The sequence below is a fragment of the Adiantum capillus-veneris genome, chromosome 2 (assembly GCF_014529385.1).
Source record: "Adiantum capillus-veneris isolate H3 chromosome 2, ASM1452938v2, whole genome shotgun sequence".
Lineage (NCBI taxonomy): Eukaryota > Viridiplantae > Streptophyta > Polypodiopsida > Polypodiales > Pteridaceae > Adiantum > Adiantum capillus-veneris.
Genome location: NC_140932.1, coordinates 145,185,732 through 145,210,318, shown reverse-complemented (window position 1 = coordinate 145,210,318; position 24,587 = coordinate 145,185,732). Strand labels below are relative to the sequence as shown.

Genomic DNA, 24,587 nt, shown 5'->3' with positions numbered 1-24,587 from the left:
CGTAAATCTTGTGTGCTTGATCTTGTACATTTTGATGTATGTAGCATGCCTACTAAGTCTATGGGTGGTGCATGTTATTTCGTCTCCTTTGTTGATGATCATTCTAGGAAAATTTTGGTTTATTTGCCCAAGTCTAAGGATGAAGCCTTTGCTGCGTTTAAGAGATTTCATGCATTTGTGACCACCTAAACAGGTAGAAAGCTAAAATGCTTGCGTACTGACAATGGGGGGGAGTACACAAGTGCTGAATTTAACAAGTTTTGTGAAAATTTGGGCATTAAGAGGGAGCTTACTGTACCATACAGCCCCTCTTCTAATGGTGTGGTTGAAAGATTCAATAGGACACTTTGTAAGAGGGTGAGATGCATGCTGTCCACAACTAATCTCTCTCATGGATTTTGGGGAGAAGCTTTGAAAACTGCAGTGCATATATGTAATCGATCCCCTCACATGTCTTTGAAAGGTGACATCCCTAAAGAGGTTTCGTCTGGCAAACCTGCTTCATATGATCACTTACGCATTTTTGGTTGCGAAGCTTTTGTGCATGTTAGACCTGAGTTGAGGAGTAAACTAGATGCGAAGTCCATTAAAAGCCTCTTCATGGGATATGGTGAAGAAGGCGAAATGGGCTACAGGATTTGGTTACCTCAGCTCAAAAGGGTTGTACGCAGCCGGGATGTTGTTTTTAATGAGGCAAGGCTTCTTCAAAACAATTGTGCCTCAAAGCATGACCATAAAAGGGTGAAATTTCAGCATGACCAGCAACCTGTTAGGCCTATTTTTGACCCTCAGGATGCACCACAAATGGCTGAAAATGTAGATGATCGAGTGGTGTTTTAGCCAGATGATGTTGGACAACAAATTGAGGGTCTTGAAGGGCATTTGCAGCCAAGAAACAATGTTGAAAATGGTGCTGAAAATGATGTACATCAGCCCATTGTCGATGATTTTGTCGTGCCACCTGATGTAAACCCATTGCCGGATAATGTGGATCATTGGGTGAGGCGGTCTACTCGTCAAAGACGGCCTGTGAGTCGATATGACCCCTCTTTGCATTACATTATGTCAAGGTGGAACCAAACGTAAAATACTGTACGTATTCGGTACGCAGTCCTGTATGGATTGAGGTTAAAGGTACGTAAAAATACGCACTATTGGTAAAAAACCCTTAAAAATTGGGAAAAACATTTGAAATTTCATAAAAGAAGCCCACAAATATATAAACTATCAATCTATATGGCTAAATGAAAAGGCCTTCCTGCATTAAACATCAATCAAGTGACCTACCATGGTCCATATACGAACATGGGACACAATACCCGATTTCAGTAATAGTATGACAGACTCGATACCATAATCTCAAAAGCAACATAGCATTGTAAGGTAGGAGACAATGTACATCAATGATCATACAAGGGTGAAGATCCAAAGATTGACTAATGATGAATACTGCAAATACAAAACTCAACACTACAATCATCCCGGCATGAAAATGGCATATCAATCATGACCAATGAGAATGACATAGCAATCATGACCAATGTCTGATGCCAACTACAAAAGCTCATAAACTAGCAAGGTGCAAATGCCAAAAGTTAAAACTAATACATAGCATGAATAATACTAGAAAAAACCCAATGGAGTCCTCAGTCAAGAGACTCAAGTCTCTCTCTCCCAAGACAACTAGCTTAGAACTCATCGTCGGATGAAGATGAGCTCTCTGCAGAGGAGAGAATGTCTCCATGTGACAAGACATTGCCCTCGTCGTCATACTCTGGCTCCACAACCATAGACACCTGTGGCTGCTCTGCAACATCCTCAAGATCTCCTCTATGGCGTGAATGAGACGAACCGCCTCATTTGCACGTACTTGTGCTTTGCGGACAGGAAGCTTTCCTTTGCGAATGCTCTCACGTCGTGCAATATCTGGATCTGGAGCTCGCTCTTGGAGTGGAATGTTGTATGCCCGTGCTCGCGATCTGGTCACTCGTCGATCCACACTCTCCAACTCTCTATGAAGTAGTCGAAGAATCTCCTCCTGCTCATCTCTCGTCTGCTGCTCAATGTTCTCTATAGTGGAATCAGGCACTATCTTAACCTGCGTGGGATCTACCTGCTCATAGAAAAAACTTAACGTACGTTACAAAGAGTTTGATCATATCATCATAAGTAAAATCGACGAGTTAACAAAACCACATATTTAATATTACCTGCTTTGGTGTCCCCAAAGCATGGTAGGCTCGCACAAGCTTCATGTTGGCTCTACAGTAAACCAACCTCTCTAGTTGCGCAGTGCTTAGCCTATTGCGTATTTTGGTGTGGATCAATGAGTAGGCACTCCAGTTGCGCTCACAAGCACCCGTAGAGCAATCCTTCAATTGGGAAATTACAATGATTTAGGGTTCAGTATTTACCTGCAAAAGTGGCAATGGTTTAGGTTTCGTATTTACCTGCGAAAGTAGGCGTAATGCAAGATCCGTAAGCTTGGGAAGACCCTGTCTCCCATAGCTCTGCCACCAATTCAAAGGAAACTTGGTGGCCTCCTGTCTCAGTGCCACAGGCCGCACAAAGGAAGGACCTAAGCTGTTGATGAAGCTCGTCATCTCAGCATCAATCTCCAGTTGTGTATCCTCGTCATACCTCAACGAGATGTATGAATCCCGTAGTGCAAGCAAATCTCTATCATGGAATAGTTCTGGCTTTTTGTAGAGAGGATGGAGACATGCAGCCATTCCATGTATAGGACGGCTCATGAACGTCCACCGACTCTCCACAATAGCCAGTATGTCATCTCGTCTGCACACATCCATCAAAAAAGAAGCATCTCAGTGTAGCAGGTCCGAGCTATCTAAAAAAAAACAGTTGCCAACAATTGTCAATGATGCAATCAAGGAAACATACCGCTGCTGAGACAAAGAAGGACACTCTCTAATGTGGCTCTTCATCTGCAAGAATAGATGGTAAACCAGCCCTAGTGTGGACCCCTCCATATCCGTGACACGCAGCAACACGTGAACAGGCTGCAAAGCCACTGTGAGAGACTGCACCTCTGTCCAAAAGCTCTCATCAAGAACACGCCTCTGGATGTACTTAGTGATCTCCTGTTGGGAATTGTGCATGTCTCTCCATTTGGGATCCACCACTGTTTGCATCAGGGAATCCCTTAGCTTGAAGAGCCTATGGAGCACCAAATACATATAGGAAAACCTGGTTTTTGAAGGCCGTACCATATCCAACTGGCTGTGGCTCCTAAATATGGCAAGTGCTTGGTGCTTCTTGCGGAAGAAAGTGGTGATCTTTGTTGCATCAGACACAATAGGCAGCACCCAAGGGAGTTTCCCTATCCCCTCCATGAGTAAATCAAGGCAATGTGCAGCACAGGGGGTCCAAACTATGGATGGAAACTCTGCTGAAATCAAGTCACCCATTGCTTTGCAATTTGATGCATTATCAGTGACAACTTGTACCACATTCTCTGTGCCAACGTCTCTAATGGCCTGCCGAATGTGCGTGTAAATGAACTGACCTGTGATATGTTCCCCTGCCTTCCCTGCATCCACGGCTCGCAAAAAATATGTGCCAAGGCAAGATGACACAAGAATGTTGATGTGTCGTCGACGTATGTCACTCCAACCATCTGAAATGATTGTGCACCCAAATTGTTTCCATCCTGCCTTCACTGGAACCAAAGCCCTGTCAATCAAAGCCTTTTGCTCATCAAGCATTGTCGTGCGCATTTTCTTGTACTCTAAGCCAATCCATGTATCTGTGGGACCAACCTCAGCAATAGCCTTCACCATCCTTTTCCATTGGTCAGTCCTCAATACATTGAAGGAGATGTTGCACTCAATAAGAGTGCGAGCAATCTCCATCTCCGCCACCTTTTGTCGCTCCTTGATCCAAGATTGAGTATGCACACGCGAGGGCAAGGTGGTCTGCCTAGGCCCTGTGACATCCTCCGTATCATTAACATCCTCAGAAAACACATCCTCAACATCTTGCATGACACGAGCCCTCTTCCTGTTAGACTGAGCCTGTGCACTAGGTTCACTACTTCCCACCGTTTGATCTTGAGTGTCCGTCTCCCCAAGGTCTCCGAGAAGGGCATCATGAAGAGCATCTTGTGTAGATTGTTTTCCCCTACCTTTGTTTACTCCTGCCATTGCTGGAAATTTTTCTGCAATCAGTTGATCTTTTACAGTAGGCGGCACCTTCTTGCATGCTCCACAATTGGCTGTACATCCTATTGCCGTCAAGTGTCTGACGACACAAGTGACCGTACTGGTCTTCTGCATCCCACAATACTTGCATTGCCAACGTCGTGTACCTGATCCGGATTGCCCTGGAGTCTTCACAATCTCAATGACATTAGTGTGAATGTTCCAGAGGGGGTTGGCTTCACGAGGCATGGTGTTTTCTTTGCAAGAAAGGCGCTCACAGACCTGCTCTGCACTTGCTCTGCAACTTTTACAGAAGCGCACACTCTCTGTAAAGAGCTTTACTGAAAAAATAAAACGCTACCCTATCGCTGCAACGGACGCCACATGCGCTGGCCAAATTTTTTTTAAAAAAATACTGCACCGTACGGATGCAATCCGTACGGTACGGATCCGTACTGTACAGACGTACCGTACGGATTGCATCCGTACGTACGTACGGTACTACAATGCATTATGTTGACAGATGAGGGAGAGCCTCTTATGTATAAAGAGGCAAAGACATGTGAGCACAGCGACAAGTGGGAGCTTGCTATGCAGGAAGAGATTAAAGCTTTGCATGCTTATCATACTTGGGATTTGGTTGAATTGCCCAAAGGAAGGAAGGCCATTCCTAACAAATGGGTGTATAAAATCAAGACTGTTGATGCAAAACCCAAGTATAAGGCAAGGCTTGTTGCACAGGGATATGTTCAAACCAAGGGCATAGACTGTCAGGAAGTGTTCTCTCCTGTTGTGAAGATGACCACTTTGCGTGTATTGTTTGCCATTGTGGCTGCTCTTGATTTGGAAATGGACCAAATGGAATGACATACCGCTTCCTTGCATGGTGATGTGGAAGAAGAGCTTTACATGAAGCAACCCGAGGGTTTTGTTATCCCTGGCAAGGAACATTTGGTATGTATGCTCAATAGAAGCTTGTATGGGCTGAAACAATCATGTAAACCATTAATGGTACACGAAGTTTGATCGCTTCATGCTTAAACATGGTTACAAACGAAGCCATGTAGACCATTGCTTGTATACCAAACGTGATGAGGATGGCAGCCCTATCATTCTTGTACTCTCTATGTAGATGATATGTTGATAGCTGCAAAGAAAAGAAGCACTGTTGATGCTCTTAAAGGGCAGCTGAAATCTGCGTTTTCAATAAAAGATCTTGGGGCAGCGGAACATATACTTGGAGTGCGTTTTACACGCCAAAGAGACAAGCACCTATTGTATTTGTCGCAAGAAAAGTACATTGAAAAGGTGCTGGACAGATTTAACATGGCTAAAGCAAAGCCTCTTGGTGTGCCATTACAGCCATATGTTAAAATCTCCAAGGATGATTGTCCCAAGTCAAAGGAAGAAGCCAATGACATGCAAAGTGTGCCTTATGCTTCATCTTGTGGTTCACTTATGTATGCTATGGTTGCTACTAGGCCTGACATAGCCCATGCATTGGGAGTTGTGAGCCGGTTTATGGCTAATCCAGGCAGGTTGCATTGGGATGCAGCGAAGTCCATCATGAGGTACTTGAAAGGGACTAAAAACAAATGCCTCTGCTATGGTAAAGGACCAGTGGAGTTGAAGAGATTTTGTGACTCTGACATGGGTGGTGATGTGGATACACGGAAATCCACAAGTGGCTATGTATTTACTCTTGCGCAAGGTGCTGTTCTACATTGCAAAAGATTGTTGCATTGTCTACGACAGAGGCTGAATATATTTCAGCCACTAAGGCTTCCAAAGAAGCTATTTGGTTAGCACGTCTATGCAGTGAGTTTGGTTTGCCTGCCAAGGCACCTATGCTTGATTGTGATAGCCAGAGTGCTATATGTCTGGCAAAAAACGCCATGTTTCATGCACGCACAAAGCATATTGATGTGCGGTATCACTTCATACGAGAAGTGCTTGAGGATGGCCTTATTACATTGGTTAAGGTCAATACATCACAAAATCCAGCCAATGCTCTCACTAAGTGCTTACCCAAAGCACAACATCATGTATGCATAGAGATGGTGGGAGTCACGTAGCTTAAAGGCGCCATTTATGCCTTTAAGTGGGAGGTTGTTGGGTTAAAGGCCCAAGTGGCCCCCTTTTAATGTATATTTTAAAGGTACTAACCTTTGGCCAAGTTCACATTGAACTTGGCCACTAACTTATTAAATTGGTCTTTATACAAATAATAAAGGGATAGTGAGTTTTCACAACTCACTTACTTATCCCCTTACAAAAACTTACGTGCTCTCTCTCTCCCTCTTTCGATCTGCTAGCGCCCTCCTTCTTGCTGGTCTTCGCCACCTCTCCTTGCACACACCCCGCACACTCTCGCGTGCTCTTTCACTTGTACACACCGCCGCGCGCTCATCACGTTCTACTCAGGATCCCTTGGTACCACAAGAACTACGCCGTGGTTGACTATCGGGCCGAGAAAGCGACTTTGATAAATGAAGGGCTTAGAGATTGTACTTAATGAACTTTAGTTTCTTACTCATTCTTTTGGGAGAGAACTGAAAGATGGATAAAGGTTGAATATGTTTTGACTTGATCAAAAGAACGCCAAGATTTTCTATACTCTCACGCCGATTGCTTCTCAGAAGGCCTACCAGGAGAGTTACCACTTGCTCGTCCTGAAGATCATACCATTGATTTGATACCAGGTAGTACACCACCGAACCGGCCACCCTACCGTGTGAGCCGAGCACAGAATGAAGAGATTATGAACCAAGTGAAAGACCTCTTGGAAAAGGGTCTTGTCCAGCCTAGCACTTCACCGTATTGCTCTCGAGTGTTGTTGGTTTTGAAGAAAGACGGATCTTGGAGAATGTGCATCGATTATAGAGCTCTCAACAAAATCACCATCAAGAACAGATTTCCGATTCCTAGGATCAATGATATACTCGATAGGTTACAGGGATCCTCGTGCTTTAGTAGGATTGACTTGAAGAGTCCATGGATATCATCAGATCAGGATAGTGCCGGGAGACGTCTACAAGATAGCTTTTCGGACGACTTTTGGGTTATTTGAGTTTTTGGTGATGCCTTTTGGCTTAACCAATGCTCCTGCGACATTTAACCGGATGATGGACAGGATTTTTCGAGAGTACAGGCTATTTGTTGGCACTTTCTTTGACGACATCATTGTTTTCTCCAAGAATGAGGCAGAACACAGAGATCATCTGCTTCAGGTCTTTCAGGCATTACGAGATCACAAGTTAGTGATTAATGCAAAGAAAAGTGAATTTTTCCTACGAGAGATACACTTTTTGGGACACATTGTATCAGCAGCAGGAGTGCAAATGGATCCGGCCAAGATAGAGACTATCCGTGATTGGCCCGACTTGAGGAATGTCCATGAAGTTAGAAGCTTCTTGGGACTGTGTTTGTACTACAGGCGGTTCATACGAAAGTTTGCAGTGGTTGCTTCCCCTTTGCATATCTTGACACAGAAAGGAGTACCTTTTTCGTGGGGACCCACAGAGGTGACTGGTTTTCAAACATTGAAAGAGAATTTGACTACATGACCTATTTTGACTTTGCCGGACTTGCACAAGTCATTTGAAGTATATTGTGATGCTTGTGGTCGTAGTCTGGGTGCGGTCTTGATGCAAGAAGGTCATGTCATAGCTTACGAGAGCCGTTTGTTCTCTAGGCCGGAGATGACAACACAGATTTATGAGAAAGAGCTTTTGGCGGTTATCCATGCTCTTACTCAGTGGCGGCATTACCTACTCGGAGCGTTTGCGCTACTTCTTGTCACAGAAGCAACTTTCGGAAAAGCAGATGCGGTGGGCGAACATCTTGTCACAGTTCCACTTCCAGATTGTCCATGTGCAGGGACATAAGAATGTGGTGGCAGATGCTTTGTCTCGGAAGCCGTTGGTTCTGGCTATTTCCGCGATACATTATAGGAGCTTCGAGGATATTGTCGATCAATATGCCACAGATACAAATTTTGCAGATATTTTTCACACGGATACAGGATGGGGAGATAGTAGCTCGATACTCCCTTCGGGAAGGCTACTTGATGAGAAAGACTATGTTGTGCGTTACACAGTCGTTGAGGGAAAAGGTTATAACTGAATGTCATTGTCCACCTTTTATGGGTCACCGCGGCATTGCTACCACCATGAAGGGGGGTAGAGAGACACTTCTTTTGGCCCAGACTCAAAAAGGACGTGGAAGAGTTGTGCGCAGTATGCCAGAAGGTCACGTTTGACAGGCATAAGGCACAGGAATTCTTACAGCCTTTACCCATACCCACCCGCGCCTGGGAAAATACTGAAATGGATTTCATTTTTGATCTCCCGAGAACACAAAATGATCACGATGATTTTCCAATTACATGGCACGCCTGAGACGATTGTCTCCGACAGAGACCCCGGATTTATGAGTTTGTTTTGGAAGGCAATTTGGGAGAACATTGGCACGCGGTTGCAGTTCTCGTCATTGTTCCACTCGCAGACTCACGGGCAATTTGAGATTGCCAATTCAATGGTTTTAGATTTATTGAAGTCTTGTATCTCGGATCAGAAGACTCAATGGGAAAAGAACTTACCTTTGGTGGGATTTGCCTATAATAACAAGATATACTCTTCGACGGGGAAGGCGCCATTTGAGATCGTTGCAGGCGCTGCGAAGGTTCCACCCTTCCTGAGCACGAAAGATAAGATCTTTGAAGCGGATGAATATACGCCAGATCTGGATACGGCTTTTGCCAAGGTTCGGGAGACTTTGCAGAAGTCTCAATAACGACAGAAAAAGGTAGCGGATCGCCATCGTCGCGACATGAAATTGAAGAAGGATGATTGGGTGCTCTTATGTTTTGAGAAGGTACGCCTACAAAAGAAAAAGGGAAAGGAGAGGCTTTTTCCAAAGCTTAGTATGCGATACTACGGCCCTTTCCGGATTACTGAAAAGATAAATGATGTCTCCTTCCGATTGAAACTGCCAGATACTTGGAGGATCCAATGCATTTCATGTGAGTCTCTTGAAACCTTTTAAAGCTGATGTTGAAACCGGCCCGTACTTTCAAAAAGGGCGGTAGACTTTAGACTTAAACCTTATTTGCTTTCACCCATTTAATTTGTCGCCCACTTTACCTGTATTTTCAAGACACAACAAAGGGGAGAGGGATACAGGCTGGTAGATTGCACCTGTATAAGTAGACCGACACCAGATTGGCCCCTAACTTAGGCGCTCCTTTCGGTATTTCTTTATTATTTAAAAGAGGGAATACACGCTATGGTTCCCTACAAGCTGCCCCGCACAAACTTGCCTGAATTTCAACTGTTCCGGCCCGATTTCGGCAGCATAACTATACTAGGACCCTTCGCAGTCAGTATTTCCACGCATTGAATGACTTTCCGGACACATACGGGCACTTTGCAAAACCTGGCGAGAATCTGCAGCACGCTGAATTCTCTGTTTTCAGCCCCCAAAAATGCGCCAGATCACTTGTACAGCGGTCCCCTCGCGTCCCCGAACCTCCTGGGGGTATTAGGGACCGTTTAGGGCCAAAACCCTAAACCTGCAAAAATACACAGCAGGCTGTAATTTACTGTTTCGGGCTTCGTTTCGCGTGCCGGTCGCATCCGTAGCAAGTCCTCGAGCTCCCGCACCTGTAGGGCTACTTGCCCTTTGAATCGGACGAGATTTCTGGCGTGAAGCCTCTCCGAATTCACCTGTACCTGCGGGGGATTAGCCGCTAGCTAATCCAGTACTTGTGCAAGAGGCTCTTGCCTCGGCAATCGCGCATGAACCCACACAACTGTACATTGGTCAAATGAAAATCCCACTAGCGGGGCATAACATACTGCCATAGGGGAGAGAGAGGGTAGTGCGTAGCGTGCAGGGCATCACTCCTGGCACCGCACTGTACATAGGAGGGAAAGCAAGCACTCCATAGCTCTTAACCTGTGACAAAATCTGAAAATGAGCCTCTCCCAGCTTAAAAATCAGCGCCACTTCTTGTTGCATGAGGAAAGTGCACCAGAAGGTGCCACTTGGCACATTTACAAGCATTTTTCCGTTTCGGGGTTGCCGCCTAAAAATCTCCCAACCGGTTGCCCAGCAGAGTAAGAAAATGTTCCCCTTGTCATTTTGGAGGTAATGATGCAAACACATTTTCAGGTCCCAAAATAGCAGTTCCCTAAATTTTAGGAGATGCTGCCATTGTATCTTTCTAGGTCATCTGACTCCCTTTGTACAGTGCAGCCACACCCAAAACTGAAATGTAGCCTCTGTAGCAAAGGATTCCACTTTGGCTAGTCAATGACCCCACTTTGGCTAACCATAGTCTTTGTCCAACCTTAGTGCTCTCTTGCCCTCAGGCCTGGACTCCCTCTGGACAGTTCCACACTAGCTATGCAATGCAGGGCAGTTAGATTTCCCGAGGGGTGTTTCCAAAAAAAGTGAAAGTAAATAGATAATAAGAAAGAAATCAACAAAAAGAATAGATGGTAGTCACACGCTGGTGACATACCCCCCTCTTGAAATCTCAAACGTCCTCGTTTGCATCTATGTCGTACATGCTCATAGTCAACACTGATGTGTTCAACACCTGTCGACACATGTACGACACATACATGCTCATTGTCAACCTTGGTGTATTCAACACCTCGTCGACACATGTATTGCGTGCGTGTGAACCCTGTCCCAATGACATAGTGGTAGCTTCGCACTTTGCCATTGCTTTGAGTCACTAACTTTCCAATGACAAAATGGTAGCTACACATTTTGCCACTGTCTTATAGTACACGTTGGGCCCAATAACACTTTCGAGCATACCCAAACCGACAGTTTAAGAATGCAGTTACACATGTAGCCTTTAATAGAAGCAATTATTGTATCCTTGACAAACTGACAAGAAATACTCACTTCTATAGACATTCGATAAGAGCAATTGTCAAACTGACAATCTTTACAACTCTAACATTGATGTAACATGTACTTGATTTGAGCTCACTTTAGATACGATGTACATCATTTGTTTCAGAAGCCATTGTCACACTGACAATCCATGTAGCTTTGAAACTCAAGGGGTCAAGGTAGGTTGCAAATCGAAGGCTTCAAGGTAAAGTGATAAGACAGTTGGTGACTCTGCAAGTTCACCTTCTTCCATCCTCTTAGCATCCATTGGTGGATAGTTTCTGAACTTTACCAAGTAACGCCTAGCAACCTTGCCTTTCACTTTTCTTTCTTTATGTGCCAAAATCTGTTCCGGGACCAAGATCTCGTCAAGTTCCTCGACTTTCGGCTTATCTTCAGCTGACATGTCTTCTGGCACATCACCCACATAGGGTCTGAGAAGACTCACATGAAACGCATTGTGAATCTTCCAACTGTCAGGCAATTTCAGCCTATATGCAACATCCAATCACCAAGTGAAAATACCACTTTACGACGGTGACGATCAGCTGCTTTCTTTTGCTTTGCCCGAGTCTTTTCCAAGGCCACTTTGACCTTCTTGTACATTTCATCCATGTCCTGAACATACTTATCTGCTTCAAATATCTTGTCCTTTGTATGCAGTATGGGAGGAACTTTCTTGCCACCTTCAACTATCTCAAAAGGTGCCTTGCCAGTTGATGAATGCACTGTATTATTGTATGCATACTCCACCAATGGCAAATACTGCTCCCACTTTCCTTTATGCTCTGACACATAGCACTGCAGCAGATCTAGGAGAGTAGAATTTGCCTCTTCTGACTGCCCATCTGTTTGAGGATGAAATGACGAAGAGAATTTGAGCGTTGTGCCCATATTCTGAAACAAGCCTCTTCAGAACAAACTTGTCATGCGTGGATCACGGTCGCTAACAATCGACTGTGGCATGCCATGATACTTGAAAATATTGCTCATAAACAAGCGTGCCATCTGATCTGGCTTTATCTTCTTCTTGACAGGAATAAATTGAGTCTGCGTTCTGAATCTGCAAATGATGGTCCATAAACCATCGTTTCTTGCCTGCGTTCTCGGAAGATCAAAGATAAAATCCATAGCAATACTTTCCCATGGTTTATCTGGAATAGGTAGTGGTTGCAATAACCTTGGTGTCTTTTGCCTGTCAAACTTGACCTTTTGGCATATTAGGCATTCTCGCACAAAGGCATCCACATCTCTTCTCAATGTAGGCCAGTAGAAGAATGTCTCAACCGCTTTAACTGTAGCATCGATACCACGATGCCCTGCATACGGTGGGACATGACTCTCTTCCATAACTTTGCGTCGCAATGGCTTTGTGACACACAATCTGCCATGCGTCATCATGAACCAGTCTTTAAGAAGATAGTGTTCATGACGTTGTCCATCCATTAGCCGCTCGAAGACCCTTGCAAAATCTTCATCATTTGCATACTGTTCCCTCATATCATCAAGTTCATGATGATAAGGAATTGACACAGCTAAAATTTGTGGCTTCCTTGACAAGGCATCAGCCACAACGTTCTTCTTGCCTTCTACATGCACAATCTGAAAATAGAACATGGACAAGATATTTGCCCATCGCATATGCTTCTCATATAACTTTGCCTGTGTCAAGAAGTATCGCAAGGTCTGATGGTCCGTTTGGACAACAAAGTCTGCACCTAGCAGGTAGTGTTTCCAACTTAAGAGCGCATGAATCACAGCCAGTAACTCTTTCTCATAGACCTGCATGGTCATTTCTGGCCCTTTAAAAATTCTGCTCTCATAGGCTACTACCCTGCCATCTTGCATTAGCACTGCACCAATGCTACTACCACAGGCGCCACACTGGACCACAAATGACTTCCTAAGATCTGGCAACACAATGACTGGATCTGACGTCATCTTTTCCTTTAAGAGATTAAAAGCTGAAATCTCTTTCTGTGTCCATTTAAAGGTGACTGCCTTCTTTTGAAGAGCATGTAAAGGTGAAGCAATCTCAACGAAATTTCGGATAAACCTTCTGTAATAGGAGCATAGTCCCAAGAAACTTCGGACATCCTGCACCGTCTTCAAATCTGGCCATGAATTGATCGCTTCAACTCTTGAAGGATCCATTCTGACACCATCCTTTGAGACAATGTGTCCGAGAAAATGAATCTTTTCCAGAAAAAATTCACTTTTCTTTGCATTGATGAGCAATCTATGATTGCGTAGCTCTTTGAACACAATGGCCAAGTGATGCCTATGCTCCTCTTCATTCTTTGAGTAGGCTATCATGTCATCAAAGAATGTACCAACAAACTGCTGGTGTGGACGGAAAATTCTGTCCATCATCCTATTGAACGTAGCAAGAGCATTTGTGAGACCAAAGGGCATCACTAAAAATTCATAAAGGCCAAACGTCGTTCTAAAAGCAGACTTGTGCACATCCTTTGATCTAGTGCGGATCTGATGGTACCCACTCTTTAGATCTATCCTACTAAACATAGCTGCTGCTCTTTATTTGTCGAGAATATCATCAATTCTAGGTATAGGGAACCTATTCTTGATGGTATTCTTGTTCAGTGCACGGTAGTCGATGCACATACGCCATGAGCCATCCTTTTTCTGCACCAACAACACTGGAGAAAAGAATGGGGATGAACTGGGCTGAATCAGCCCCTTTTCTAACAGCTCCTGTACTTGGCCCATTATCTGTTTCTGCTGAGCTGCACTAACCCTGTACGGAGGCTTGTTTGGTGGGCTACTACCTGGCACCAAATCTATCGCATGGTCCTCGGGTTTCTCTGGCGGTAATTGAGACGGTAATGAATGGGAAAAACAGTCACTATACTGTTGTAAAAACATTGACCTTTCTTTATCTAGCACATATAAATTTGATTCATCACAATCTGACACTTCACGTGGAAAAACCAAGTACGCAAAAAGATGCTTTCATTACAGAAGTAATAGCAGAAGATGATACAGTGGGAATAGACTACCCTTTAAGCTTTACATCCAGAATGTGAGTCTGTCCCCTGCTCTGTACAATGATCTTTTTGTTGTAGGCATCCATGATTCCCTGTACACGAAACAACCAAGGAATACCTAACAACACATCACATCCGTCCAGTGGCATGATGTAAAATTCTTTAGCATCTACATAGGAGTCGATATGTAGGCACAATTTTCCAATGATGGGTGTCACAGCCTCTGTATGGCCAGGACATGCCAAACCTGCCTCTGCTTTATACCCCATCTCTTCAGGTCTGATTCCCAACTTTGAAGCCAATTCTGGGGAATTAAAGTTGCCTTTGGCACCTGGATCAAAGAAGATAAGCACTGTTTGATCCCTGACCTTTCCCCATGCTCTGCAAAGCTCACTTGCATCTGAATTTAGCTTGTCGCCCACCATATCTGGCACTAGACCAGCCATGGGCTTCTTTCCTTTCTTGTCTTCCTTGTCATCAGAATCAGCTGGCACTAGACCAGCCATGGGCTTCTTTCCTTTCTTGTCTTCCTTGTCATCAGAATCAGCTCGCCTTTTCTTTGTAGGACAATTGTAAGCAATGTGGCCAGGCTGCTCACATATAAAGCATTTGTTCTCTGTCCTCAGGACCTTCTTTTGCTCTTCTGACTTGCGAGGAAAACGTCTTTTCCATTTCTTTGCTGGTCCTTTTTCTGATTCAGCCGTAGCTTTATCTTTCCCTACGTTGGCTGACTCCTGAGTCCCATTAGGAGCCTCATTGGGAACATGCTTCTTGGCTGAATTTTTCTTGCCTGATCGTGCCTTGACACCGGTGTTAAATTCACAATCTTCTCCCTTGAGCAAACCATTGCCAGTGTTTGCTACCTCGATGAGCTGCGTCAAAGTAGTGACTTTTGTCTTCGTACAGTACTTTCTCAATCCTTAAGGTAGGCCACAACAGTATTTTTCAATCTGTTTTGTCAATGGCACAAACCTATAGGAAGTTACTGGAAGTAGAGCTTTCCAAAACTTCCGATTGTAATTATCCAGATTTCTGCAAGTGGCAGCATTAAGCTGGTGCCATTCTGTCATGACATCTGCTTCAAAGTCATTAGATAACCATGCTGCTGCGAAAATCTGCTTGAAGTAAATCCATGTGGACGGAGCTTGCCCTTGAAGCAATAAAGTTGTCCACCATTGTCCCGCATTCCCTATCAAGAAAGTGGCTGCCTTGCGGACCTTTGAAGCCTCTGTAAAGTTTCCCCCTGCATAGGCCTTGTCAAACTGCTGGAGGAATGAGAGAGCCTTCTTCCTGTCATCAAACCCTGTAAAGGTCGTGAAAGTCACACCTTTGCCACCTTCTTTGTACGGAGTTGGCCTCTCCAACGGCGTTAAGTTGTCATATGGAAGTGACTGAAACATGGGAACACTATTAGGGTTCATCTGTGTTCCTTGGCCGCTATTAACTTGACCTGGAAATGCCATATTTGGTTGTTGATTTGTAATTCCAGCCATACCAAAATTTGCTTGTGGCATCCCAAATTGGCCCTGAGTGCTTTGAAATCCTGGTAGCATACCCGTGACACCATACATGGGGTTAGGCATCATCGTTTGAGCACCCCCAAACACTGTTCTTGGCGTGTAAAACTGATTTCTAGGTGCATGACCAGCCATGCTCTGGAATATCGATCCACCTCCAAAATAGCCAGGGTGTACTGAAGGTGGTGGGAAGACCTGTAGCATAGCCTGTAGGTTGCTTCCCTGCCCATTAGAACCAGCTATAGGCTGTTGAAAGGTGGCGGGCTGAACTGGTACAGCTTGAAAGACTGGCATCTCAGCCACCTGTTCTTGCACCTTAGGCATAGGTTGTGGAGACTGCATGTTCTCCGTCAAGTGTACAGGTGTTTCCATTGACTGTGCGGTATGAATCACCTGTGCTCGAGCCTTAACAGGCTTTTGAATACGATCCAGTGACCCAACTTGCTGAGACGGAACAGGAGGTTGCAGAAAGGCTAAAAACCTCGGGTTCTGCATTACTTGTGTGAACATAGCCACAGCAGTAGCCAACTGGGTCCTGAATATATCATCATCCGTCTGTGGTTGTCTTGAGGACTCACCCACTTCATGTGTCTGTTGACCCTGTGAAGAGGAAACCTCTTCAGTCACATCATCTGGTCTGTCAGCCATAATTGTAATTCCCTGTGTCTGGTCTATGATCCCCTGTGTCTTCAAGCCCAAAACTGACCAAGGCTCACTTCTATGGTAAAAAGTGATTTAATCCCGTCGATGGAACCATGAAATCGGCCTGTTCAATCCAAAAGGGCGGTAGACTTTACTTTAAACCTTGATTTAGCTTTCACCCATTATAAGTCGTCTATTATACCTGCTCTATAGTGACACAAGAGAGGGGAATGGGATACAGATGCTAGAATGCACCTGTATGAGAAGACCGACACCAGATTGGCCCCTAATTTAGGCGCCCCTTTCCGTATTTCTTTATTGTTTAAAAGAGGGAATATACGCTGTGGTTCTTTCCAAGCTGTCCCGCACAACCTTGGCTGAATTTTGACTGTTCTGGCTTGATTTCGGCAGCATAACTGTACTAGAACCCTTCACAGTCAGTATTCCCACGCATTGGCCGACTTTCCTGACGCATACGGGCACTTTGCAAAACCAAGCGAGAATCTGCAGCATGCTGAATTCTCTGTTTTCAGCCCCGAAAATGCGCCAGATCACCTGTACAGCGGTCCCCTCGCGTCCCCGAACCTCCTGGGGGTATTAGGGACCGTTTAGGGCCAAAACCCTAAACCTGCAAAAATACACAGCAGGCTGTAATTTACTGTTTCGGGCTTCGTTTCGCGTGCCGGTCGCATCCGTAGCAAGTCCTCGAGCTCCCGCACCTGTAGGGCTACTTGCCCTTTGAATCGGACGAGATTTCTGGCGTGAAGCCTCTCCGAATTCACCTGTACCTGCGGGGGATTAGCCGCTAGCTAATCCAGTACTTGTGCAAGAGGCTCTTGCCTCGGCAATCGCGCATGAACCCACACAACTGTACATTGGTCAAATGAAAATCCCACTAGCGGGGCATAACATACTGCCATAGGGGAGAGAGAGGGTAGTGCGTAGCGTGCAGGGCATCACTCTTGGCACCGCACTGTACATAGGAGGGAAAGCAAGCACTCCATAGCTCTTAACCTGTGACAAAATCTGAAAATGAGCCTCTCCCAGCTTAAAAATCAGCGCCACTTCTTGTTGCATGAGGAAAGTGCACCAGAAGGTGCCACTTGGCACATTTACAAGCATTTTTCCGTTTCGGGGTTGCCGCCTAAAAATCTCCCAACCGGTTGCCCAGCAGAGTAAGAAAATGTTCCCCTTGTCATTTTGGAGGTAATGATGCAAACACATTTTCAGGTCCCAAAATAGCAGTTCCCTAAATTTTAGGAGATGCTGCCATTGTATCTTTCTAGGTCATCTGACTCCCTTTGTACAGTGCAGCCACACCCAAAACTGAAATGTAGCCTCTGTAGCAAAGGATTCCACTTTGGCTAGTCAATGACCCCACTTTGGCTAACCATAGTCTTTGTCCAACCTTAGTGCTCTCTTGCCCTCAGGCCTGGACTCCCTCTGGACAGTTCCACACTAGCTATGCAATGCAGGGCAGTTAGATTTCCCGAGGGGTGTTTCCAAAAAAAGTGAAAGTAAATAGATAATAAGAAAGAAATCAACAAAAAGGATAGATGGTAGTCACACGCTGGTGACATACCCCCCTCTTGAAATCTCAAACATCCTCGTTTGCATCTATGACGTACATGCTCACAGTCAACACTGATGTGTTCAACACCTGTCGACACATGTACGACACATACATGCTCATTGTCAACCCTGGTGTATTCAACACCTTGTCGACACATGTATTGCCTGCGTGTGAACCCTGTCCCAATGACGTAGCGGTAGCTTCGCACTCTGCCATTGCTTTGAGTCACTAACTTTCCAATGACAAAATGGTAGCTACACATTTTGCCACTGTCTTATAGTACACGTTGGGCCCAGTAACACTTTCGAGCATACCCAAACCGACAGTTTAAGAATGCAGTTACACATGTATCCTTTAATAGAAGCAATTATTGTATCCTTGACAAACTGACAAGAAATACTCACTTCTATAGACATTCCATAAGAGCAATTGCCAAACTGACAATCTGTACAGCTCTAACATTGATGTAACATCGATTTGAGCTCACTTTAGATACGATGTACATCATTTGTTTCAGAAGCCATTGTCACACTGACAATCCATGTAGCTTTGAAACTCAAGGGGTCAAGGTAGGTTGCAAATCGAAGGCTTCAAGGTAAAGTGATAAGACAGTTGGTGACTCTGCAAGTTCACCTTCTTCCATCCACTTAGCATCCATTGGTGGATAGTTTCTGAACTTTACCAAGTACGCCTAGCAACCTTGCCTTTCACTTTTATTTCTTTATGTGCCAAAATCTGTTCCGGGACCAAGATCTCGTCAAGTTCCTTGACTTCCGGCTGATCTTTAGCTAGCATATCTTCTGGCACATCACCCACATAGGGTCTGAGAAGACTCACATGAAACGCATTGTGAATCTTCCAACTGTCAGGCAATTTCAGCCTATATGCAACATCAGTGATTATGTCGCACACTTGAAAAGGCCCATAGTAACGCATGCTGAGCTTTGGAAACAGTCTTTCCTTGCCCTTCATCTTCTTTAACCTTGACTTTTCAAAGCGTAGAAGCACCCAATCACCAAGTGAAAATACCACTTCACGACGGTGACGATCAGCTGCTTTCTTTTGCTTTGCTTGAGTCTTTTCCAAGGCCACTTTGACCTTCTTGTACATTTCATCCATATCCTGAACATACTTATCTGCTTCAAATATCTTGTCCTTTGTATGCAGTATGGGAGGAACTTTCTTGCCACCTTCAACTATTTCGAAAGGTGCCTTGCCAGTTGATGAATGCACTGTATTATTGTATGCATACTCCACCAATGGCAAATACTGCTCCCACTTTCCTTTATGCTCTGATACATAGCACTTCAGCAGATCTAGGAGAGTAGAATTTGCCTCTTCTGACTGCCCATCTGTTTGAGGATGAAATGACGAAGAGAATTTGAGCGTTGTGCCCATATTCTCAAACAAGCCTCTTCAGAACAAACTTGTCATGCGTGGATCACGGTCGCTAACAATCGACTGTGGCATGCCATGATACTTGAAAATATTGCTCATAAACAAGCGTGCCATCTGATCTGGCTTTATCTTCTTCCTGACAGTAGCAGATCCATAGCTGAACATCTAGCGTTTTCTGTTTTCAGCATTAACGCCGTCGTCGTAGACACGATCGTCAACATCGTCGTCGTCATCGTAGTCCCTATCTTGACGACAACACTATCGTCGTCGTTGTCGATCGTTGCTCATAAACAAGCGTGCCATCTGATCTGGCTTTATCTTCTTCCTGACAGTAGCAGATCCATAGCTGAACATCTAGCGTTTTCTGTTTTCAGCATTAACGTCGTCGTCGTAGACACGATCGTCAACATCGTCGTCGTCATCGTAGTCCCTATCTTGACGACGACACTATCGTCGTCGTTGTCGATCGTCAACATCGTCGTCGTCATCGTAGTCCCTATCTTGACGACGACACTATCATCGTCATCGTCACAGTCACCATCGTCGTCGTTGTCGTCGTTGACATGATCGTCGTCAACATAGACCAGTAGTACCCGTCGTCGACATCATCGTCTTCGACATAGATCCCGTCGTTGACATCACCGTCTTCGACACAGAATCGTCCTCGACTTCACCATCTTCGACACAATACTACCGTCGACTTCATTGTTGTCGACAAAGACCCTTAGTACGTCGTCGTCGACTTGATCTTCTTCGACATAGACCTGACCTTCCCGTCTTTGACACAGAACCCACAGAACCCGTCGTCGACATCATTGTCTTCGACATAGATCCCTTCAGTATCTCAGTAGCATCAATACCCTTCAGCATTAGCGTCATTGTAGTTGCATGTGTGCAAGAATAAAGAAAGTACTTGCTCTGGCAACAGAGCAAAGGGGCTCTTGAGGGTTGGGACCCGACATCTCTGTGTCGTCTCTTTTCACTCTCTCATCTCTCTCTTTATATATATATATATATATATATATATGTACGTACATATATATGTTTATACGTATACATATATCTAGATGTATATATGTATGAGTTTGCCCTTGATCTCTAGAGTCATGATAGAAACTCAGTACGTTGAACTTTGTGTTGATGTATGCTCATGTGTGTACGCGTGTGGTGTGTGTTGTGTTGGGGAGCATATGTATTGGGCACTGACGATGTTAGTGGGGATGTCGTGGTATTTAGTCAATACTATGCATGATGGAGCGGATGGTTATATTGTCTTGTGGGTGACTACCATGGGTCTGTACCTTGCAATTTCCTTCAAGGGTGAATTTGGGCTTATCTTGGATTCATCTAGGTATATATATATGTGTGTGTGTGTGTGTGTGTGTGTGTGTGTGTGTGTACATCTCTATGTATATATATATGTACATATATGTATATATCTATATCTATCTATATATATATGGAGAGAGAGAGAGAGAGAGAGAGAGAGAGAGAGAGAGAGAGAGAGAGAGATTAATGTTATATATACATTTACAGGGCAAGGTTACATGCAATCTCGTGGTCAATCCACAGGACCAGCTCATAATCAGTCAAGATTGTCTATGAAGGAAAATCAATTACCCTCCAATAGATAACTAACTCTGGAAATCATATTTCTTGTACAGGAAAAAGTGTTGTTTCCCAGTCTTTAGGGATAATGTTACATAAAGCCAATTTATGAATCCATTACTTGCTATCCAAAAGGCATGAATTGCAGTTTGAGGTTAATTAGTTATGTACATGCACATGCACATACACAAGCCTTTTTTTTATAACTAAATTGAAGAATATCCCTTGGTGGTCTCACTTTGAGGGCTTTGCACATTCTGTTGCCCTAAATATGTGACACATTTTGGTATTTATTACGGGTTATATGTATGCGCTTTGCAAATGTCACAGCTAAACTGCAGTTGCTTTCTTTCTTTGACACTTTGATGTGGCTTACTGCTGCTCTCCATGGCCTTCAGCATTTACTGGCTTCACACGCTGCAGAAGTCCAGTCATTTAGGTCCCCTCTGTGAGGAGTATGCCACATTTACCTGTCAGATGGCTCTGGGTTCAGAAATGACAGTTTGTGGCACCTTTTTTTGTTGTTCGAGACACCCATACTTTGTTGCAAGGTTTGATGTAATTACACCCATAGATGAATGTTGACATTGTCATCACATTTTTTTGTAGTATCTTTACCATTAGCCAAGCGAGAGCGTTCTTGGGGGTTGATCCCTCCTATGCCATCTCGGTTAGGTTGGGAGAGAGAGTGGAGTGGGTCTGTGTGTGTGTGTGTTCCTTTCTCCACTTGTCATTAAGGCAGCTTACATAGAGGTTTGAAGGTTGAAATGTTGAAGTCACCAAGTATTCCTTTCGGGAGCTTAAAAGAGGACCTTGTCATGGCAGTTTCTGTAATTTTCAGCACCATTAGACGAGAGCTTCTTTTTGGATTCCATCCATTTCTGCTAGCTTACCTTTTTGGATTCCGTATGTTAACGATATCACAAGGACCTATCCAGAGATGAGAGGGGGGCATTGAGTATATCCCACCATCTTGTCGGACGCCTCTTTCCCTTTCAAACCCCCCCCCCCCCCCCCCCCCCCCCCCGGAACAGTCCGCCCAAAGATGAACTGTAAGCCCCTCCATGCTATTGATTGAGTTATGCTGTTCTACTCCTTTTGTCGAACCTTGTTGGTGCTACCTGTGTCATTATTCAAATGTGCAGCCTCATTTTGAGTGTGAATGTGCGCTCAACTCTTTCACTTACAAGCCAAGCAAGTGACTATTCGAACTGATGATTAGAATTCGTTAACAATATTTTTGCTTTGAATAGAAGGGGAATAACACATTGTGGTGGGTCCATCGAGGATTCTTCATTTTTTTGGGTTGAGAAGAAACATAAACTTTCAGTAAATCAACGATGGCACGATTAGTTACTTCCATTTGACCATTAGACTCAGGATGAAACGCAAAATAATAGTAGTACCAAGATTTTAAAAACTGTAGTTCAAAAAGAACCACAAACTTTGGAATAAGATATTATCACCTTGGACAAACTATGATGCGGAGAAATAGCTTTAAGAAAGATATGTGCAGCTTGATTCATAGAATTGTGTTCTCAACGTTTTTCAGGAATGGAGAGAATGTAAAAGACCCAATTTTTTACTTGTCACCGATTTAATTTTTTGAAAAATCAAACATAGTGCAGTATCATTTTTCATACAGGTCAATAAACATGATGACATAAATTTTGAAATGTAGCAGCAACTTCTCTATGTTCAACATAGGGTGGTTTGTGCAACTCTTTGATGAGTAAAAGACGAAAAGGTTGTGACACATTTTTTTGTTTAAAATAAGGAAAATGTTTTTGTATAGTGTATTCTAAAAATGTGTGCATAGAACTGTCAAGCATATGTAACCATGTGGTTTTGAAATCAGTATCTTGTGAAAGTCAAATAAGGTACCAATAATGGTTGATAGATTCTTAAAAGAGGGTCTTTGACTCAAAGCATTAGCTGCAACATTTTCTTTCTCGGGTTGGTATTAAATGTTAGGCTAAAAACTTTGAATGAAGGTACCTTAGTTAATATGCATATCATCTATGAAGGGTTGAGATAATAAATATTTGATACTGTATTGATGAGTTTTGATTATCAAATCAACACCGATTAATTAACGCTTCCAAATCTTTAAAGCATGCACCACATCAATTAATTTCTTTGTTATATATATTGAATTATGATTCGAAAGGTCTAAAATAATGGCTCTCAAATGCAAGTGGATATCCGGTTATCTTGCATTTGCACCACATTAAGAGAAATTTAGACTCACTTTCGAACCTTTTAGTTCTAGAGAGAGAGTAACGTTCGACCAATGAGGAAGAGGCTTACGTTACGTTTGAAAATCGACATTTTGGAGCCAAACTGTTTATAAAAAATGAAGAAAATAATACTTTTGTTTTTCAAATTATACAATGTCACACTTTCAAAGCATAAATATCATAAGTTGTACTAACTTTGTACCGATGTATTTTAGAACTTGCATTGAAGACTCTAGTATCTATGTTCCAGCCCAAATATTGCTTTGAGAAGGTCTATTTCCCTCTCGAAATTGTCTTCCCTTTTTCATATTTGCGCTAACTCTACTTTGTGTTCTAGTGCACACCATGAAAAGGCCTAACACTACCATTGACTCTGTTAGCATTTTTAACAATTATACTATAGATGATCATGCATGGATACCATCTAGAATAACTATCAGAGCTTGGTACTATTGCAAACGAGGAGGAGGAAGAGGAGGGAACACAATGATTTTGTGGAGACTTTCAAGGGTTGTACAGGTTAAAGAGTTTAAAGTGTGTTCACAAAGCAAGCGGACGAAAGAGGTCCTCATACAATATGCTTTCCAACATGCAGACTTCAGGTTGCAAAAATCTCCTCCTAATTTTCCACGACATCGACCCAACTGTAAGTTATTTTGAGCATATCTCATTTAGTGTATGATTATGTTCGCAGGTTTAGGCTTGATATCATGTTTGGTATGTTGCAGATATTTATCCATTGAATAAAACAGACTCGCAACCAATTGAGAGCATAGTTGGGATTTTTTATGCTTTCCATGCATTTATTGGTGAGCAAATGTACCGAGAAAGACAACACAAGGAGCTTGCAGATAATGGAATATACTTTTATGATATGTCATATTTGAAACCAAGAATATCCTCTGGTTGGGGTCGTGAACTCCTTTGCCACCTCCATCCTTTGACAACAAAGATTGGTCTTTGCCAGCTTCCCAAACTAGTAAAAGTTTCAAGAATAGGTTGTTTCAGGATACACAAAAGTCCTTCAAGTATTCAATTGCTACAAAGATTGTTAGGCTCACTCTATTTATGCATGTTGAACTGTTTGTAGATTTCTTCTTCGATGAGCAAATAATAACTACCACAACAATGTTCATTTGCAAGTTTAAGAGTTGTGTGGACTTTTTAGATGATAATTGGGATAGGAAACAGTCACACGGCAAAATCTGTATTTTGCAAGAAGTCCATAATTTGCAAGTACTTTATAATCTCTCAAAATTTCATAGTGTCATTTTACTATTTTAGATATCATCTTTTTAGTGGACAATTTATTCCGCTTGACCAAGATATAGAGTCTAACTCTGAGAACAAACCTTTATCAATGGAGATCTACTTTCGAGAGAGCGTACTTACTGTGATGGAGACAATGTCAAGTACAACTCTTGCTAGTTTAGAGTAGATCTTACATATGAAGACCTTCCACTTCTGCCAGAAGTGTATGCATTCAATCTCAACAATAGAAAGGTACTTATTAAATGGATAAATTTCAT

General features: G+C 43.4%; 2 protein-coding genes and 1 pseudogene across 2 annotated transcripts in view; 1 reads left to right on the top strand and 2 right to left on the bottom strand.

The window, feature by feature from the left end:
* Positions 1-20,945, top strand: part of LOC147463799 (uncharacterized) — a 55,317-nt gene extending 34,372 nt beyond the window's left edge. Inside the window, exon 2 of the mRNA XM_086529552.1 lies at positions 20,747-20,945. Within this exon, the coding sequence (XP_086385678.1) occupies positions 20,747-20,815 (69 nt within the window). The 3' untranslated portion in view covers positions 20,816-20,945. The remainder of the gene's footprint in view (positions 1-20,746) is intronic.
* Positions 1,689-2,270, bottom strand: LOC147463801 (uncharacterized; annotated as a pseudogene).
* LOC147463800 (uncharacterized) lies at positions 2,397-4,409 on the bottom strand. The gene is made up of 2 exons (XM_086483146.1): positions 2,902-4,409; positions 2,397-2,796 (listed from the first exon to the last, which is right to left on the bottom strand). The coding sequence occupies exons 1-2, from the start codon at positions 4,407-4,409 to the stop codon at positions 2,397-2,399; spliced, it is 1,908 nt and encodes a 635-aa protein (XP_086339272.1).
* Positions 20,946-24,587: the final 3,642 nt, after the last annotated feature.

What these genes read in the sequence shown, in the direction of transcription:
- LOC147463800 (XM_086483146.1), bottom strand. Translation starts at nt 4,409, where the DNA reads ATGCCTCGTGAAGCCAACCCCCTCTGGAACATTCACACTAATGTCATT. An exon ending in CCTTCTTTGTCTCAGCAGCG is followed by an intron (nt 2,797 to 2,901) that starts GTATGTTTCCTT and finishes GGATGTGTGCAG; the next exon opens with ACGAGATGACATACTGGCTA.